Source organism: Canis lupus, chromosome 24, assembly GCF_011100685.1.
Source record: "Canis lupus familiaris isolate Mischka breed German Shepherd chromosome 24, alternate assembly UU_Cfam_GSD_1.0, whole genome shotgun sequence".
Taxonomy (NCBI): Eukaryota; Metazoa; Chordata; class Mammalia; order Carnivora; family Canidae; genus Canis; species Canis lupus.
In genome coordinates this window covers 35,318,138-35,338,913 of record NC_049245.1, presented here as the reverse complement: position 1 = coordinate 35,338,913, position 20,776 = coordinate 35,318,138, and the positions used below count along the sequence as shown (strand labels likewise).

Below are 20,776 nucleotides of genomic sequence, written 5' to 3'. Positions count from 1 at the left end.
TTTAGCGCCTGCCTTCGGCCCAGGACGTGATCCTGGAGTCCCGCATCGGGCTCCTGCGTGGAGCCTGCTTCTCCCTCTGCCTGTGTCTCTGCCTCTCTCTCTCTCTATGTCTATCATGAATAAATAAAATCTTTTAAAAAGATAAAAAGTCTTTAGGTAAAGTAAAAAAAAGGATTTTAAAAATAAATAAAAAATAAATATACACTCAAGAGTTACCAATGATTCTTTGTGCCGGGATTAGATAATTTTTTACCTTTTTTACAGATTTTACTTATTTGAGAAAGAGTGAGAGAGCACATGAGCAGGCAGTGGGGTGCAGAGGGAGAAGGAAAAGCAGACTCCCCACTAACAGGGAGCCTGACTCGGGGTTCCAACCCAGGACCTTAGGATCATGATCTGAGCCAAAGGCAGACAGTTAACCAACTGAGCCACCCAGGTGCCCCAACATTTTTTTTTAAGGTTTTATTTGTTTATTCATGAGAGACACACAACACAGAGATAGGCAGAGACATAGGCAGAGAAGCAGGCTCCCACAGAGAGCCTGATGAGGGACTCAATCCCAGGACCTACCTGAGCCAAAAGCAGATAGATCTGAACCACTGAACCACCTAGGTGCCCCCCAAGATTTTTTTAGTATGTACTTTTTTTATCATTGTCAGATTTTACATTAATGACCACTATTTTATCATCAGAAGAGAGAAAGCTCTTTCCAGCTTAAATAAAATTACGAAAAGCAGTTCATCAGTCTCTGTACGACCCTCACGTCCACCTCAGCCAGGTGAGACATCATTCTTCAGTGCCAAGGGCATGAGAATGGTATCGCTTGAGGCATATATCATCAGTGCTCTACATTTCCCAATCATCCTTTACAAACTTCTGTGACAGTGTTTGCTACAATGGAGAATGATTCTTTATGTACACGTCTCCTCAAAGACTAATAACCTCCTGAGAATCTTGCCTTATTATCACTAAGTATACAGCTCTATACACTACCCCCATACAATTCTTTAAATGACCACTACAAAATGTATCAGTTTCAAAAACACAGGTTTCTGAATGACATATTTTCATAAGGTTGCCCAGATAACTGGGAATAAGAAATGCTACTGTTAAGATGTTCATATTCACTACTGTAAAGGAGTTTGGTTTAACACACAAAAAAGCTTGTCTCCTTAGAGTATACACAAGTTGGCCAGGTAGTAAAAAGGGTTAATTATAAAAATGAGGGCTCAACTAACTTAAGTAAAAAGCAGTTTAAAACTGCATAGAAGTTTTATTGGATCATTGCTACAGCTGCCTAAAATTGGACAGCTCTACAAAACAGCGGGTTACTGGCAGAATTTCTAGATGTAATACTGGCCTCCATGAACGTAGTGATGTAATACAAATAATAGGAAAGATACACATGCAGGCATTCTTGCACATGGCTTCACAGATGTGCGTACACACATGCACATTTGAAAGTGGACACATCTACACTTCCATTTCTATGTTAATGCTACCTACTTGATTTACAAGTTCAGGGATGCCTAGAGCTCTGTCAATTTCTTCCAAGCCTGTGGCATCTGTGTTGCTCAGGAGTGTGTGCAGCTGGTCCAACAATGCTCTTTCATCACTCTGCCCGTCTAGGTTAGAAGGTGGCCCAAGGAGATCATCCAGGGAATTCCTAAGAAGTGGCCTAAAAAGAGACTTGCAATCAATGTCAATGCTGCTTTTCCTCTTAAGACACACACACAAGCCACACACATTTTTAATATGTAGTAATAACTAAAATATGAAAAGCCATAAATAAACCGAGTAACAGAGAAGAGCAAATGGCACCAACTTAAATTGAAGGCCCACAGTTTTAAACTTCTCCAGGCCATCTTACAATTACCACATCTAGCTTATACATATCTAGCTTACAATCCCACCACCAAAATGTAATTATTTAGACCCCTAGACACTTGGGAATAGCAGAGGTCAAGGGGGATAGGAGAGAGTGCGGTTTTCAAGGCCATACAAGAACAGAGGTGGTAGTAGTTATATTTGTTAACTTGAAGAAATCAACAAAGGACCAGAAAAAGAAAAGGAAGAGGAGAGGGGGAGGGGGAGGGGGACAGGGGGAGGGAGGAGAGGAGAGGAGAGGAGAGGAGAGGAGAGGAGAGGAGAGGGAGGGGAGGGGAGGGGAGGGGAGGGGAGGGGAGGGGAGGGGAGAGGAAGAGGAAGAGGAAGAAGGAGGAGGGAAAGGGAAAGGAAAAGGAAAAGCAAAAGGAAAAGGAGAAAAAAGACAAAAGACAAAAGACAAAAAAGAAAAAAGTTGAACTATCAACAAACTGAGGTTGGGAGCAGCCAAAATAACTTTTTGTTATCCTTGGCCCACAGAGCTCACGTATTAACAAGTATAGTACCAACTCCATACACCTACAGTAAGATGCCACAGTCCTCCAACATATTTAGAAGGGCATAGAACTAGATATTCATTCTGCCTCAGAAAAAATTCCATGAGACCATTTGTTCTCCATTGAATATAGAAGCACTCAGGCTAATAAACTCACATGGCTACACCACTGTCTACTCAATAGATCGATTCATTTTTTTTTCTTTGCTTAATCTATTATAGAATTCAAGTTAGACTGGATGTTGACAGGTGGCTTTCATGTAAATGAGTTACTGACCAAGCAAAATAAAAGTGAAATACAGGCATAATCCACATCTTCCTTCACAAAAACAGAGTGCTGCAGTTCACTTCCACCATCATCACCGAAGTATTTTAAATAACTTTAGAAAAGAATTATCAAATCCTTAAAAATTAACCTGCCAGAAAACTGAGGCTCATTCTCTGAACACCACTTATCTTCTCAAACTGGTGGTAATTTATCCTCTCTGGTTTGACCACTCACTGGTTCTAAGAGCTAAACAATAGGGTGGTCTCCTCCCTCACTGGCTTGCTGCTTCACCTCAATTTTTACACAGTCAGACAAATGCCCAGATGGCAGCCAAGCACCTCAATCACAGTGAGTTTTTCTCATTCTCTTTCAGGTCTGTTTCTGTGCTCTGATCCTTTTCTAGATAATCCAATGCTAACATTTTCTACAGAGTCATATAATAAAGCCCCACCTATTTTGAGTCCCATGAGGGCCTTGTTCCATGGACAACATGCCATCTGGCCAGGAACCTGGTTGGTTAGATGGTGCTGCCTGGCCATACGGACTGACCCCCATTCCCATGGGAATCTCACCAGGCCCTGGTGGAAGAAAAAGGCGATTCATTTTCAAAGAAGGCAATGACAAAAATTACCCTAAATCATCTAATTATTTTTATAAAGGGGATGCTTACGCATTTGAAGCATCTGCTGCTGCTGTTGCTGCTGCTGCTGCTGCTGCAACACTGGTCTTGCCCCTGGGATGCTATTGGCCCGCAGAGGCATGGTGGGCATCGAGCCACCCACTGCAGGTCTGGGTAAAGAAGCATTATAATCTGCTCCTGGTCTTCCCATGGAGTTTGTACTCATAGGTTCCATTCTACTGGCCTTTGAATTTTGTAAGCCCCAGTCTCCTGAGGAAGGGGTCTGATTCATAGTCACATTTCTGTTTGGTCCACCTAAAACAGTAGAAATGATTATGTCTTTTTCATATTATACTAAAATCCTTCCTATATATATAAGTACAGTCATTACACACAAACTTTACCCAAAAAGTGCTTTGTCATCATAAGAATAGGGCTGGACAACTATTAAGACATTTATTTTCTAAGACATTTTTGATAGGCAACTATTGCCATGTAGTCAGTAGCTTCCTTGAGAATTTAAGTAACCAAGATGTAGAATAAATTACAGAAACCCATGAAAGAAATAATATGCTGTTATTCAAAACCCTATTACTTAATCTCAATTATTTAAATAGCTTTAAGTATTTTAAATTTACTTTACCCAAAAGAAAATTTTAATCATAAATACTGATTATAAATAACATACCCATAGTTGAGCCATAATTTTCTTGACCATCCATCATTCTTGGATTCCCACCCAACATGGGCTGCTTTGTTAACATGGGGAAAGCACTGATATTCTTTACTGGAGGACTTGAGCCAACAGAAACGGGGCTATCTAGAGACACTGCTCGGTTATATGGGGGACGAATGGCCTGCACAGACTGTGGACTCCTCAAACCTGTTGAAACATAAGTGCACAATATATAAAAATCTTCTGATAACTTGGTACTTAAGTAATCAAAGACAACACATAAATACCAATACCACACAAGAATGTCTTTCTTACTAAAATAAACACTGAGCATGAAAAAGAGGAGGGGGAGGAGGGGGACGGGGAAGGGAGAAGAAGGAGGAGGGGGGAGGGGAAGGGGAGAAGGAGGAGGAGGCAGGGAAAGGAAAAATTTCCCTCATTTTCCAAATACAGTAAAAGCAAGAGTCTCAGTGTTGGCTGATATACTGGGCACTGTTCCACAGCCTGACAAGCTCATTCATATTCTGCTTCACTTAATATTGAAAATGTTATCAATGTTCAAACTCCTAGAGGTTATTCCCTACATGTACTTAATTAGATGGATTCTCTGTTTACATTTTTAATTAAATGTAACCAGGTAAGTTGCCCTCTAATTAAACAAGTAATGAAACATAAAGTTTCCTCCTTTTTTCTTTCTGGTGTCTGTGAGCTCTTCTTCCATCACTACCTGTAGTATTCCCTTCTTAAATTGATGAATGAGGAAACCACACAGCTGTGGAAGAGAGGCTGCAGGAGAACCAGCAAACGCTAAAAGAAGAAAAGCCTCACAGATAAATGACAAGGTTCCACAAGTATCACAGGAAAGGTTTCAATCCACAGTTTGAGCTGCTTTTTAATTCAAGTCTCTGTGTCTAACAGAAATATATGCTCTGGTAGCTACTATTAATCTGGAGCAACTAAAGATGAAAATTTTCCTAGAAGTTCCATGATTATTAGCATATTCTTTTAAAAATGGGAAATTAAAAAAAAAAAGAATACGAAAATGCCCAGAGAACATTTTAAAATATTTGCACTATGAATTATAAAAAACTGAGAGGCATGATATGTATTTTGAAGCTAAAAATGCTAATTCGAGGGGCACCTGAGTGGCTCAGTGGTTGAATGTCTGCTTCGGCTCAGATTATGATCCCGGGCTCCTGGGATCAAGTCCCACATAAGGTCCCCGCAGGGAGCCTGCTTCTCCCTCTGCCTATGTCGCTGCCTCTCTGTAACTCTCATGAATAAATAAAATCTTAAAAAAAAATACTAATTTGATTCCCATCTTAGTGTAAGAATACAGCTAACCCTTGAGCAACACAAGGGTTAAGAGCACCAAGCCCCCAGGACAGTCAAAAATCCATGTAACTATTAACTCCAAAAACTTAACTACTAGTAGCCTACTTAACCAAAAGACTTATCAATAAGTCAATTAACACATATTTTGTACGTCATATGTATCATATATTATATCTTAAAATAAACAAGAAAATCATAAGAGGGGCGCCTGAGTGGCCCAGTTGGTGAAGTGGCCAAATCTTGATCTCAGCTCAAGTCTTGATCTCAAGGATCAAGAGTTCAAGGCCTGGGCAGCCCCAGTGGCACAGCGGTTTGGCACCGTCTTCAGTCCAGGGCATGATCCTGGAGACCCGGGATTGAGTCCCATGTTGGGCTCCCTGCATGCAGCCTGCTTATCCCTCTGCCTGTGTCTCTGCCTCTCTCTCGCTGTCTCTCAAGAATAAATAGATAAAATCTTTAAAAAAAAAAAAAAAAGTTCAAGGCCTGCAGTAGGCTCCATAATGTGCATGGAGCCTACTTAAAAAAAAAAAAAAAAAATGAGAAAATATACTTACAGTACTGTATTTATAGGAAAAAATCCACGTGTAAGTAAACATATGCAGTTCAAACCTGCATATGGTCACTGTACATACCAGTGTGCAGAAACTTTTAAAAGGTAGCAAGAATAAAACCTAGTTCTTTCTTACCCAGAGAATTAGTTCCTTGAAACATCTGTTGCTTGGTTCCCAGATTACTACCATTTGTAGATATGGAATTATTGTAAAAGTCAGAACTAGTGAGATCACCAAGAATAGCATCTAGATTATCCAAGTCTCCAGATCCCTGGAAAAAAAAATTTTTTTAATTAACCTGTGTTGATTTATTTTTAATTAACATTACTAGATACATAGGTATAAACATATTCTTCAGAAGGCTCCTGGGTGGCTCAGTTAAGTGTCTACCTTTGGCTAGGGTGAGGATCTCTGGGTCCTGGGATGGAGCCCCATGTTGGGCTCCCTGCTCAGCAGGGAGTCAGCTTGTTCCTCTCACTCTGCCCCTCCCCTTGCCTGTGTGCTCTGTCATTCTCTCAAATAAATAAATAAGATAATGCCTAACTTTAAGTCTGGCGTCTTAAGACCCCTATCCCAAACCTTTTTCCTTGAAACTAAGATCAGTTTACAGAAATAAATCCTCTGGGTTTGGAAGTGCTTTTCAAGGGGCATTTTTAAATCTGTAATAGAAAAAAAAAATCTGTAATAGAATTTTAATTCCCAAACTGTGAGATATTTTCCAGCTACTGTTACTCAGGATCATTAGCTGACAGAGAGGTCTGCCTCTACATCTACCTTATGAAAACAAGTGTGATTACTTAAGAAAGCAACAAGCTGATGTTCAATAAGAGATTCACAGGCATGCTTTAAAAAGAACTCAACAAATTTAGAGAGCAGTGAATTAAAACAAAATTAAACAGACATCCTAACAGTAAGACTTCCCCAAGAATACGATTTTCTCAGGTGCAGACTAACATCTCCCAGAAGAGTGTTCCTCAAGTACGGTTTGGGAAACCCTTATATAGAATGAGATCATGTACAGTATAAAACTTGGTTTTAGGTACAAATCAAAATTCTGTTACTTAATACAAGTTTTTTTATTCTTCCTGTTTCTTTCTACTATCCCTTTAAATGACCCAATCTATTCATTCTAACAATTATTCTATTATTGTTTCACTTTATGGGATCATTTCTCTTTCAAATTCTCCTCTCGTGATCCAGTAGTTCTTTATATCTTTTTCTCAGCTTCTTTATTCTCCATCATTCTGCCTTCTGTATCACTAATTCTCTCTTCTGCCTCATTTATCCTAGCAATCAGAGCCTCTATTTTTTATTGTATCTCATTATAGTTTTTTATTTTAACTTGATTAGATTTTAATTCTTTTATTTCTCCAGAAAAGGATTCTCTAGTGTTGGCTGTGATTTTTTCAAGCCCACTTTCTATCTTTATAATCATTATTCCGAACTCTCGATCTGACATCTTATTTATTGTCCATACTGATTAGGTGAGATTTATTCCTGAGCTGCAAGGCTGGTTCAACAGCCACAAATCAATCAACATGATACGCTACATTAATAAAGGACAAGAACCATATGATCCTCTCAATAGATGCAGAAAAAGCATTTGGCAAAGTACAGCATCCTTTTTCTTTATTAAAATTCTTCACAGTGTAAAGATAGAAGGAACATACCTCAATTATCATAAAAGCCATATATGAAAAGCCCACAGTATATATCATTCTCAATGGGGAAAAACTGAGAGCTTTTCTCCTAAGGGCAGGAACACAGAAGGGATGTCCACCATTACCACTGCTGTTCAACATAGTACTAGAAGTCCTAGCCTCAGCAATCAGACAACAAAAGGAAATAAAAGGCATCTGAATCAACAAAGAAATCGAACTCTCACACTCTTTGCAGATGACCTGATAGTCTATATGGAAAACCCAAAAGACGCCACCCCAAAATTGCTAGAACTGATACAGGATTCAGCAACATGGCAGGATATAAAATCAATGCACAGAAATCAGCTGCATTTCTATACATTAACAATGAAACAAAAGAAAGAGAAATTAAAGAGTCAATCCCCTTTACAATTGCACCCAAAACCATAAGATACCTAGGAATAAGCCTAACTAAAGAGGCAACGGAGTTGTATTCAGAAAACTATAGAACATTCATGATAGAAACTGAGGAATATACAAAGAAATGGAAAAAACGTTCCATGCTCATAGATTGGAAGAATATTGTTACAATGTTTATGCTACCTAGAACAATCTATATACATTCAATGTACTCCCTATCAAAATACCATCAATTTATTTCATAGAAGTGGAATAATCTTAAAATTTGTATGGAACCAGAAAAGACCTCAAATAACCAAAGGAATGTTGAAAAAGAAAACCAGAACTGGCGGCATCACAATTCTGGACTTCAAGCTCTATTACAAAGCTGTAATCATCAAGACAGTATGGTACTGACACAAAAACAGGCACACAGATCAATGAAACACAGATCCAGAAATGGACCCTCAACTCTATGGTCAACTCATCTTCAACATAGCAAGAAGGAATATCCAACGGAAAAAAAACAGTCCTTTGACAAATGGCGTTGGGAAAATTGGACAGCCACATGAAGAAGTATGAAACTGGACCATTTTCTCACACCATACACAAAACTAGACTGAAAATGGATGAAAGACCTAAATGTGAGACAGGAATCCATCAAAATCCTAGAGGAGAACAGAGGCAGCAACCTCTTTGACCTCTCCAACAGCTATTTCTTGTTAGATACCTCTCCCAAAGGCAAGAGGAAAAAAGGCAAAAATGAACTACTGGGACATCATCAAGATAAAAAGCTTTTACACAGCAAAGGAAACAGGCAAAAAACCCAAAAAACAACCAGAAGAATGAGAGAAGATATTTGCAAATGAAGTATCAGATAAAGGGCTAGGATCCAAAATCTCTGAAGAATTTATCAAACTAAACACCCAAAGAACAAATAATCCAATCAAGAAATGGGCAGGACACATGAACAAACATTTCTCCAAAGAAGACATACGCATGGCCAACAGACACATGAAAAAAAGCTCAACATCATTCGGCATCAGGAAAATACAAGTCTAAATCACAATGAGATACCGCCTCACACTAGTCAGAATGGCTAAAATGAACAAGTCAGGAAACAACAGATGTTGGTGAGGATGCAGAGAAAGGGGAACTTTCTTACACTGTTAGTGGGAATGCAAATTACTGCAGCCACTCCAAAAAAGTTGAAAATAGAATTACTCTATGACCCAACAACTGTACTACTGGATATTTAACCCAAAGACACAAATATAGTGATCTGAAGGGGCACTTGCACCTCAATGTTTATAGCAGCAATGTCCACAAAAGCCAAACCATAGAAAGAGCCCAGATGTCCATTGACAGATGAATGGATTAAAATATGGTCTATATATACAATGGAATACTATGCAGACATAAAAAAGATGAAATCTTGCCATGTGCAACAACATGGATGGGACTAGGGGATATCATGCTAAGTGAAATAAGTGAATTAGAGAAAGATAATGATCGTATAATCTCACTCATATGTGGAATATAAGAAGCAAAACACAGGATCACAGGGGAAAAGAGGAAAAATAAAAGGCAAATCAGAGAGACAAACCACAAGAGACTCTTAATCATAGAAACAAACTGAGGGTCACTGGAGGGGAGGTAGGTGGGGGACGGGGTAACAGGGTGATGAACATTAAGGAGGGCACATGATGTAATGAGCGCTGAGTGTTTTATAAGACTGATGAATGACTGATCTCTACCTCTGAAACCAATAATACATTATATTAATTGAATTTAAATAAAAATTAAAAAAAAAAAACTCCATAAAACTTTTCAAACTGGCTACTAATTGGTTCGAATTAGAGTTGCAATTTAAAACATACACATCTGATACTTCAAAATTGCATCATAATACACTTTACTGATGTCCAAAATATCATAAAGGACAGCTCAAGAGTAACTTCCATTACATAAACCTAAAATAGAAGGTATGATTTTGCATATGACACATGGTCTAACGCAGGCAATGATTAAACAATGATTAAGCTGGAATACAGAAAGAACAAATTACCTCTTCATTTGTTTCTGTCTTAATTTTAGAATCCTTCTCTTGACTCGAGCTAGGAATGGTGGAGCTGCTGCACTGACTCATTTTATTGTCCACTCCTTCCACTTTGGGCTGTAATTCTTTAGAGAGTGTATCACTAGGATCATCCCTGTCCAGCAGATATCTAAGAAGTGCATTATTTTCCTTCTTCTTAGGACTTAGTTGCTCCTGTTTGACATTTCCTTCCACACAAGACACTGTACTACTAGTGTCTTTCCCAGTGGCTTCTGCAGTAATCTTGGCTACTTCTGCGGGTGAATTCCCATTCTGCAGCAACTTGTGCAGAATCCGGTGCTTCTCCTGCAGCAGTGACCCGTGCATATTCGACGTGGAGGACACCCCTCCAGAAGTGGAAGAAGAGACCCCAGAGGGGCTGGTGACACTAATGGAAGAGTCTTTACAACTTGAATCCAGGGGGGAGTTGGTCAAAGAGGAATGGCCACGGTCATCAGAAGAACAGGTAAGTAACTGTAGTAATTTTTTATGACCTTTGCTTTCCAGAGGACCCCTCTGATTCTCTGACCCTTCGACAATGTTCTCCTTACTTTCCTTCTCACTGAGGTGATCCCTGCTATTTGACTGACACATTGAGCTCTCCACTGGATTCTGGTCACAATACAAGCCCAGGGGACTCTTGGAATCCTGACTGTTCACTTTACTTGGCTGGCTTATATTCATATTGGGAGAGTTATCCAATTTGGGGCCTGGTGAAGACAGAGTAGATAAGAGAGAAGTCCCCACACCCTCACTGATAGCTTGAAGAGCACTCAGAGAGCTGCTGGAAAAGCTGTGGCTCCCAGTATTACCAGAAGATCCCATGGGAGAGTGCACACCTAGATTGGGAGAGAAATCAGGGAAAGAATTAAACTATCAGATGCTCTAACAAAACACCACTGAACTCGTCAAAGTTTCTCTTATAAAATGAACTAACTTTATAAGGATTACAACAGAACAAGAAGTAAAGAATTACTGAGGAAGAAAAAATAAAGGAAATGCCAACACCAGTACCTGCAACAGGAGAAAACTGATGTGAGGCCATCTTTGGACTCCCACGGTTACGAGGAGAAATCATGATGTTCTGCTGGCTGGAGCCGAGGCCAGGGCTCCCATGTGGAGGGCTACTCATGTTGAGACCATAGTTGCTGTTCTGGTAGGAAGATGGTGACTGCATGCCTGGCCCAGGGTTCATTGAAGCTATGGGATTGGAGGCCCCATACCTAGCCCCACTCATCTGCCCTGTAGTGCTGGGGTCAGCCAAGCCATAGGGCCTGCTGCTCAGCATCTGTAAGCCTTGGTTTGGCGACATGCTCATGCCGCCTACCGAACTGTTGCATCCGGCTGTTGGAGGTCTAATGCCTGATCCAACAGGATTCGTGTTTGGCCTATACCCATTCTGTTCCCTGCAAAGAAAAAGGACAAACTTGCACTAAAATATTACAGGCATGTATTAAAGCATTCACTTTTTTTTTTTTAATGATGAAATAAGTGTCCAGGAGCTTAACTTCCTAGGCACCATTCCAATACTTAGGGTCAATTCCAATCTAAATATTGACTAGTTATAAACCCAGTAACTTATTTTTTTTATATGCCACAGAATCTAAATGAGTGAGAGCACAGCACTGCAAAGGACCAACCACCCGGGTAGCTAGGATTATAACAGGGCTTTACTATAGCTGCCACATCTCTACATGCTAGCCTGGAGGTCACTGCAAATCACTCAGAGTAACTAATATGTGACTATTCTGTTGTTCCGTGTGCTGTTCATTTACCATTAGCAAAAGCAATAAATATCCTTTTTTCTTAAAGTCTACTTTCAAATTTTAAATTCAATCCCTAGAAGCAATGTAAACATATCATTAAAAATGAAAGGTAACAGCAGTAGTCAGATTTTTTATGTTCTTTTATCCACAAGCCTTCCCATTCCCCAGCTTTCCCAGGAAGTAATTATCTAATGAAGAAATACATTTGTACTTAATAATATAACCTTAAAAATATGTGCTTGCTTCAGTAGCACATATATTAAAATGAGATATATAGAGAGAGATATCTCACAATCCAGGAATCTAAACTCACTTCAGCAAATCCAATGTCTCTGCTTTTCCTCTTTTTTTTTTTTTTCCTGCTTTTTCTCTTGATAAATCTTTTACTTTTACATTAAGAAAGCATCTTGAAAAAAAAAAAAAAACAAACAAAAAAAAAAAGAAAGCATCTTGAGAACACTGCTTCATTTAATGCGAGGAGACACAGTAATCTATCATTACCTCTGAAGAAAGTGGGTTGAGACAAAGCCATGCCGATCATTTGTGACAGGATTTCGGAAGAGTTTGCTTTTGGTTTGTGCTGTCACTATGGTTCCATCGGCCAATGAGAATCGATACACTGGGGTTTCTGCATGGCCATGGATATAAGCTGTTGGGGAAAATATACCATTACCAGTGACTACAATGGCAAAACAGAGACACAGAAGAGAGAAAGGTAATGTACTTCAAGTGCCACATTTTCAAAATCAGTGAAAAGACTGGACCTGCTCAAAAATTATAAGCAGACTAAAGAATGTTAAAGAATCACTCTCCTACCCTACACACAAAAAACAACAACTATGGCCATGTATATACTTAATCTTTTATAGTATATAACCACAATAACAAGACCGAGAATCAAACTCAAAATTCTTTACCTTCTTGATAGTGACGTTTCTGGGACCAGGACTGACCATCGTTAAGACTAAAAAATCTCTGGATACATCTTCGGATTATATCTTCAAAGCCAGGTCTCATGGAGGATCTCAGTGAATTGGTATCTATATTAACAACTTTTCCTATTAAACAGAAAATAAAAGTTTCAATCCAACCCACAAGTATTTTACTGGTTGCACACCTCACGGCTTAGCACTGAAGAATAAAATAAAGACACTTAAATCTCTGCTCCACCTTCTCTGCTACATGTAAAGCTTTTCTTTTCAAGAAGTGTCCTATAGGACACTCTTACATTAAATGTTCTACTGTACAAAACGTAAAAGAGTATCAAAGAAGTCTTTTCGCCTTCTGATTATACAAAATTTGACGTGTCCGGATAACCTTAGGTTCATTTTCACTTAAAGGAAAATAAGCACCTACCACTAAAATTGTTCATCTGAAGACATTTTGTCTCTGCAACTATGAAAATACTGGCCTACACAGCTAGCAGGAACAATTCTTTTCATCTGAGAGGTGACAGCATTTTTGAATACTTAAAATCTAAACCAGGAAGGTTAACCAAACACTCATTTCTACAATTTTAGAAGTTTCTGACAACTTTTGCTTAACATCAAATACACTAGCAAGACAAAACTTAATGTAACTCAAAAATGCTATGAAATTAAAGGTTTCATGAAGATGATCCTTACAAAAAAAGGATGGCTAGGGCTTTCTACACTTTCTGAGCAGTACCAGGGCAAGGTGGCAAGAATAAACACCTTACAAAAAGTGTGGAAAAGGAGGCAAGTAGAGGAGCACCTTGGTGGCTCAGTTGTTTAAGCCTCCGACTGTTGATTTCAACTCAAGTCACGATCTCAGGGTCATGAGATTGGGCCCCTCACTGGGCTCCAAGCCATTATGGAACCTACTTAAGATCTTCTCTCTCCTTCTCCCTCTGCCTTATGCAAATCCGTGGCCCCTGTGTGCTTGCTCTCTAAAAAATCTTTTTTGAAAAGTTTTTTTAAAAGGAGCCAAGAAAAGAGTAGTTGACCCATTGTCAAAGAATGAGTGGTATGAGAAGAAAGCACAAGCTATGTTCCATATTAGAATATTCAGAAAACACTTAGTACTAAGAACTTTGTCAAAGGGACCAAAATTGCCTCTGATGGCCTTAAGAGTTGTGCTTTTGAAGACAGACCTGCTGGTCTACAAAATGCTGAACTCACATTTTAAAAATTCAAAATAATTACTGAGGATGCTCTGGGCAAAAGCTGTGTTATCAACATTCAGGACATGGATTTCCACAACAAAATATTCTCCCTGGTCACAGAATGTCAGACTGTTGCTGTCAAGACTAGCAATGGTCGTTTCTGTCTGTTCTGCACAGGCCTTATTAAAATATGCAATACTCAGATCTAGACAGCCTCTTATGTTCAGCACCAACAGGACAGCCAAATCAGGAAGGTGACAGAAATCCTGACTCAAGAGATGCAGACAAATGACTTCAAAGAAGTGGTCAATAATTTGATTCCAGACAGATTGGGAGAGATACAGAAAAGGCTTTCCAATCTATTTATCTTCTCCATGATGTGTTTGTCAAAAAAGTAAAAATGCTGAAGAAAATCAGGTTTGGATTTGGAAAATTTGTAACGCTTCGCAAGGTGAAAGATAGTTCTAAAAAATGCTACTGGGAATGACAAAGGCACTAATGTAGATGAGCTGGCTGAGCCCTAGGTCTAAGAATCTGTTTAAAATTCAGACCTTTAATAATATTAAAACAAAAACAAAAACTTAAGGAGTAGAGGACCTAGCAAGAAGGGACAAATGCATTCCAGGAAAGAGTAAATGTTTATGCGCTGTGCTCAGAATAAGGATGTTCTGTCCTCAACCACTTCCCCTGGGTTTAGCTCCAAGAGCCAGATGACAAACACAAAATAGATGCTCAGCAAAAGCTTACATCAGGGACAGAGAATAAAGCCTCTCCAAAAAAAGTATTGTGCTGAGCACAACAAAACTCATATAAAAGAACAGAGAGCAACTGGAAAATACCAACTATGAGAAGATGGCTCTCAGACGTGACCCAGATGAAACTATCTGATTTTTCCTGCTTGGTAATTTGTAAGAAAACATTAATGAGATAATTTTAAAGATTCTAGTCACTAATTACTTGAGTAAAGCTTCCTATTTAGTATTTTAAGTTATAAAATGTGAAATGTTGTTATTTAGGGAGAAAATTTAGTCTGCCAAATCATAATATATACAGAGAAAGAACCACTCTAGGAGGTAAATATTCACATAAAGATTCCTGTCACCAGGTTTGATTATCTCAAGGTAAATAAAGAAAAAAAATTTCCAATATGAAATATTTATCAGTGTAAACAGATTTTTCAATTAAGAATACAAAGAACTCTTTTGCTATTGTTTCATCTGTGAAAATTAATCTCAGCCTCAAGACAGGAAACTAAACCTGGCATAAAATTACCAATTACTACAAAAATAGGTTTTTTTACAGTAAAATATTGTTATGTATGTATGTGTACATATACGTACATACATGTGCACACACACATAATAGCTGTAGGTATGTTAGATATTTATTTAAACCTACTTCATTTTACCAAATTAATTATTGCAGGCCCACATGGTGGACACAGATAATACAGGCCATGACATCAGGCAGGCCTAGATGCAAATTCTTTCTTATCAGCCAGGATCTTGTGCAAGTAACTCAACTTCTCTGTCGCCGTGCCTATTTCCTCATCTCTGAGATGGCACCTATAAGACAAATCTTGGCATCACCACACAGGGTTAGATGATCACAAAGAGTAAACCTGAAGGTAAATACAGCAAAGACTGACACCACATTTACCTTCATCGTTATGCTTTATGATTTATACTGGCTTTAATCCTGTTCCCATAATCACAAAAGGGCAAATCAAGACTAAAGCTCATGTGGGTATCAAAAATTATTCCTAGTAATTCTCATGAAATTACCTATATTTTTGAAAATTTATTTGAAGTTAGAGAAAAGAAATATTAGCTTCTTATTTGAAATGCTATTTGGAGAGAGAGCCAGGTGCCTCTACACTTATTTTTATTTATTTGAGGGATTTTAAGTGTCAAAAATACCCAACACAAACACCAAGAGTCTTAGTCAATCTTAGAGTTGCATAAGAAACCTAAAAAATAATCCATGCAAAGCATTCATTACAGTGGGTGTAGGCACATACATGATAGTACAGGCTGTAGAAATAGTTAACTTTTACAAAAGCTCTCAAATGAACAAAATGTATACACACACATGCACGCGTGATTTTACCTGAAAGATCATGTCTCGTAATGAAGCTCTCAGGGTTTGAGGGAAATGCTCTCTCTCCTGTAGTAATGCGGCGTGCTACACAGATCATACAGGATTGCAAATCTACAATAAAAATTTAGCCAGGTAAGGATTATATTTAACTTTTGGACAAGTCTATTCTACTGGCAAGTAAAGATGTGGAATTCAGTAAATGAATGTAACAATGGAAATTACAGAACTACAAATGCGGCAGCTCTGTGATGAACATCTCAAACGTGGTTGACCTTACCTTCCCCTTCCTCCATCATAGCTCGAGGCTGAGACAGGGCAAAGCACTGCATCGTTTCATATCTCTGGCGCATTTCAGGACTAGTGTTTATGTCTTCCAGAATATCATGAGGTGTTTTCATCAGCATACGGCAATTAAATGTATGACTTTTTTGTCTCTGGGTCTCGTTTGTCCAGGCAACTCCATTAACTTTGGAAAACAAAAGAAAAGGTTTTTAAAAAGCTGGCAACTCAGTCTGTGACTATCATCAAGAATTTAAGCTGTATATTCTCATTACTATGTTTTTCACAGTAATTTTCACAGACATTTCACAGTGGCTATACATATATAATATTGGAGTAACTTCAATTTCAACAGAAATCTCATCATTTGGTAACTCACTATGTATTTTAGCTCCATGAAATGTACACCAAATTCTAAATTCACCGAGGTCATATTTGAAACTTTTGCTATTAACTACCTACCTTTCTGCACAAGTCTGATCACTTCACTTCCTAAGAGGTACATTCAATTTTCTAAGAAATAGTCAAGGAAATTATTTTAACTTATTTAGAAAATACACATTAAAAGACTACCTGTAGATTTTGGTAAGTTTTTAAGGAAATCCTTTCTGTCTTCTTCATGCAAGATACTGTAGACACTTGTGTTAACCAGGTCCTCTTGCTTATATTGCAGATACTGTGTAACATTTTCTGATACAAATACAATGTTTCCATCACGATTCACCACAAACAGGAAACCATCCAATGCCTAAAATGGGATATGTTAATATTGGCTATCATGGACTGAACTGTATCCCCACCAAAATTCACCTGCTGAAGTCCTAACCTCAATGTGACTATATTTGATGATAAGGCCTTTCGGGGGGAATGGGAGTAATTATGATTAAAGACATCATAAAAACAGGGCTCTAATCCAATAGTAATTTTGTTCATATAGAAGAGAGACACCAGGGATGCACATACCCAGAGAAAAGGTCATGTGAAGACACAAGGAAAAAGCAAGCATCTACAAGCCGGAAAGAGGTCTCAGGAGAAACCAAGTCTGCCAATACCTTGATCTTGGACTTCCAGCTTCCAGGACTTTAAGAAAGGAATTCCGGGGGGGGGGGGGCGGCACCTGGATGGATCATTCAGTTAAGTGTCCAACTCTTGATTTTGGCTCAGGTCAAGATCTCTGGGTCATGAGATCAAGCCCCACATCAGGATCTTTGCTGGGGGTAGAGCTTGCTTCAGATTCTCTCTTCCACTTCCTCCGCCCATAACCCACTCTCTTGCTCTTAGAAGAAGAAATCTCTATACTTTAAGCTACCCAATCTGTGATATTTTGTTATGGCAGTCTTAGCCAATTAAGATACCAGCCTTAGTACTCAACAGAAATTTTTAAAACTGTTGATTTAACAACCACCATAAACAATCAACAGCTACTGCTACCACTAACCATTTCTATTAATAGTAGCACAATTACTAAGGTTTTATAAAAATAAATAAATAAAAGAATTTGGGGAAAAAAGATAAATACAGTCAACATAAAATCTAAATCACTGTCTAATTTTTGAAGAATTACATCTTGAAAGGAGCTTTTAAAAATAAGAAAATCAGGGATCCCTGGGTGGCGCAGCGGTTTGGCGCCTGCCTTTGGCCCAGGGCGCGATCCTGGAGACCCGGGATCGAATCCCACGTCGGGCTCCCGGTGCATGGAGCCTGCTTCTCCCTCTGCCTGTGTCTCTGCGCCTCTCTCTCTCTCTGTGACTATCATAAATAAATAAAAATTAAAAAAAAAAAAAAAAAGGAAGCTCTTTGTTGGCTCTTTTAAAAAAAAAAATAAGAAAATCATCCTTAGCACTTCCTGTTTTTCCATTTGATACCGTCAAGCTATAAGAACTACACTACTCGGGATCCCTGAGCGGCTCAGCGGTTTAGCGCCTGCCTTTGGCCCAGGGTGTGATCCTGGGGTCCCGGGATCAAATCTCATGTCAGGCTCCATGCACGGAGCCCGCTTCTCCCTCTGCCTGTGTCTCTGCCTCTCTGTGTGTGTCTCTCAGGAATAAATAAAACCTTTAAAAAAAAAAAAAAAAAAAAACACTACTCCCTAATGAAAATTTACAAAGAACTAAGTTGATCAACTAAAAAGTAGTAGGAGTAAACTAGCTGAAACAACAACAACCAAAAAAGTTAGCAGGTGCACTTTATGAAGAGCCTCCCTGCTCCCAACTCCTGCTTTAAAGAAAAACATGCTATAGGTGCTATAGGTGAACAAATCTATTTAAGACAGCTACTTACAAAACAATTTTTAAGCACATTACAAAAGCAGATTTTTAAATCTTAAAAATTCCTCATAAGTATAATATACTTGCCTGAAGTAAAAGTGGCCCTAAGGAGTCTTTATCAATAACTCCCTGTCCTGTAGAGGATACATCAGCTTTCTGAACATCATCATCATTGGAAATAGTTTTTCCTGAAAAGACAAAAGGCAGTACTACAAATAGCATGTGTATCAGTTATAGATCAAATTCACCTTCAAAGAGTCTCCAGAACAAAAACACACACACAGGCATACATATGCACATACACAACATTTCCTGATAAGAAAACAATGCTACAATTTTTAAATGTTAAAAACTTAAGATTTATGCAGGACAGCAAAAGATACCCTCTAATTTTCCTTCACTACTACATATACTATCCCATGGCTTCCTGAAAGGAATGTAACATGTGACAGGGTGAGAACAAAGGCCTCTTTCTACTTCTCTATTAACCGTTTCTCAAAGAGCAAAGTTGGTCAACTCATTTGTCCAGTCCCACATAGGCTAGGTTCAATTAGCAGTAGTCCATACATGAGCAAAAAAGACAAATGGAAACACAGTTAACAAGTTCCTTCTGAAAAGCTTGAGTGTTTTTCTTACTTTGTATTACCTTGCTCTTTTATTTGACGTATCTGTCTTACTGTTTCCTTTAAAATTGCACATTTATCTGGTTTGACATTGAAATTGTCAATATCACTAAGATTAGCAGATATCAGTTCAGCCAATTCTTCAATATATTTACTCTCCTGCTCCCGTCTCCACTTTTCACCGCTGCAGGTAAGACTGAGAGAGAAGGGGGGTCATGAACAGACCTATTACAAAAGAGCTGTAGGCAGAATCAGTCTCTATACAACACCATTCCCTTCATATGTAAACAAATTAAATTTAGCCAAGAGAAACCATCAAAACCTTGTCTTGGAGAAGTAGTATGATATAGTAGAAATTCAGGCAAAACTAAATTCAAGGCCACCTTTTGGTTAGTCTGGTGGCCTTGGGCAGACTTAGTCTCAAGTTTCTTCATCCAGAAAATGAGGGTACATAGTTTTTACCTCATAGAGACAGTAAAACAACAAACAATAAAGGAAACAGTGTTAGCTACTTACTAATGACAAGATTTTATGGCTTATAAGTCATTTTTTACTTTGCAACAATCACATTAAAACTCAATTCATACTGATCTTGGCAAACACTAAAAAGGCTAGAATATATCACTGCATAAAATGAAATATTTTATTTCTATTTTTCAAACTTCAAACTTCACTCAAGAAAAGAATGATGAAACCCCAGAAATGCCAAAATACCAACTTATAACATTTTCTGACAGAAATTCAGAGATCTTACTTATAATAATCTTGATTATCTATTCCTAACTCCTACCTACCTCTTTGAGAAATGAGAAATGCTTCATACTGTACCAAAGGTGTTAGTGTAAGATTCTTGCTCCTATCTGAATCAGCAACAAAATTTGTTACATCATTAAGATGTCTATCTGATCACTGTGCCACACTACTTACTACAAAGTAAAATTGTATTATTTAAGCAAAGACAAAAACAAAAAGTATCTAACCAGAAGATATAAATAACAGAAAGCTGAAATCCTATCTTTAAGCCAAAATAATAATGGTAGTTGGAAGAAACTTTGGTGAAGCATCAGTAAATACACTGCCTACCCTTGTCCTGGAGTATCACATGGCAATTTGCGTTTTCGTGAATCAGGAGCCAGTGGATCCAAGGAGTTTTCTCCTAATCCACTCATGGTGACTATACATCAGCAACTAAGAAAGAATGATAAGATGAAAACATTATGAAATATCTATGACTCTATAGAGGCGTTGTATGCTTGAATGGCTGAATCTTGTAATTCAGAATTATAGTCCCTACATGGTTAGATAATTCACTGTTTTTTGTTTGTTTTTTGTTTTTTAAGATTTTCTTTATTTGAGAAAGACAGCAGGAGCAGAGGGGCGGGGGGGCAGTGCAAAGGGAAAGGGAAAGGGACAAGCAGACTCCTCACTGAGCAGGGTGCCCACAGGGTTCAATCCCAGGACCCTGAGATCATGACCTGACATGAAGTCAAACACTTAACAACTAAGCCACCAAGGCATCCTTATGGTTAAATAATTCTTAATATTCTTTATTATAAATGAGTATTCTGAAGACAATGTCAAGAGTTCATATTCCAGTTTAAGTATGCAGAATGGCCAACTCTAAGACTAAAATGTTTCTCAAGTCCTACT

At 38.4% G+C, this 20,776-nt stretch overlaps 1 protein-coding gene across 6 annotated transcripts in view; it reads right to left on the bottom strand.

Annotated features, from left to right (window-relative positions):
* Window positions 1-20,776, bottom strand: part of NCOA3 (nuclear receptor coactivator 3) — a 145,542-nt gene that overhangs the window by 14,696 nt on the left and 110,070 nt on the right. For all 6 annotated transcript variants that reach the window (XM_038572538.1, XM_038572539.1, XM_038572536.1 and 3 more), the window contains 15 exons: window positions 20,210-20,314; window positions 19,150-19,322; window positions 18,591-18,691; window positions 16,810-16,984; window positions 16,235-16,423; window positions 15,967-16,068; window positions 12,650-12,790; window positions 12,234-12,381; window positions 10,981-11,372; window positions 9,937-10,805; window positions 5,965-6,100; window positions 3,956-4,150; window positions 3,319-3,582; window positions 3,100-3,226; window positions 1,507-1,678 (listed from right to left, as the gene is read on the bottom strand). In XM_038572538.1, coding sequence (XP_038428466.1) covers window positions 1,507-1,678; window positions 3,100-3,226; window positions 3,319-3,582; window positions 3,956-4,150; window positions 5,965-6,100; window positions 9,937-10,805; window positions 10,981-11,372; window positions 12,234-12,381; window positions 12,650-12,790; window positions 15,967-16,068; window positions 16,235-16,423; window positions 16,810-16,984; window positions 18,591-18,691; window positions 19,150-19,322; window positions 20,210-20,295 — 3,270 coding nt within the window. In that variant the 5' untranslated portion in view covers window positions 20,296-20,314. The remainder of the gene's footprint in view (window positions 1-1,506; window positions 1,679-3,099; window positions 3,227-3,318; window positions 3,583-3,955; window positions 4,151-5,964; window positions 6,101-9,936; window positions 10,806-10,980; window positions 11,373-12,233; window positions 12,382-12,649; window positions 12,791-15,966; window positions 16,069-16,234; window positions 16,424-16,809; window positions 16,985-18,590; window positions 18,692-19,149; window positions 19,323-20,209; window positions 20,315-20,776) is intronic.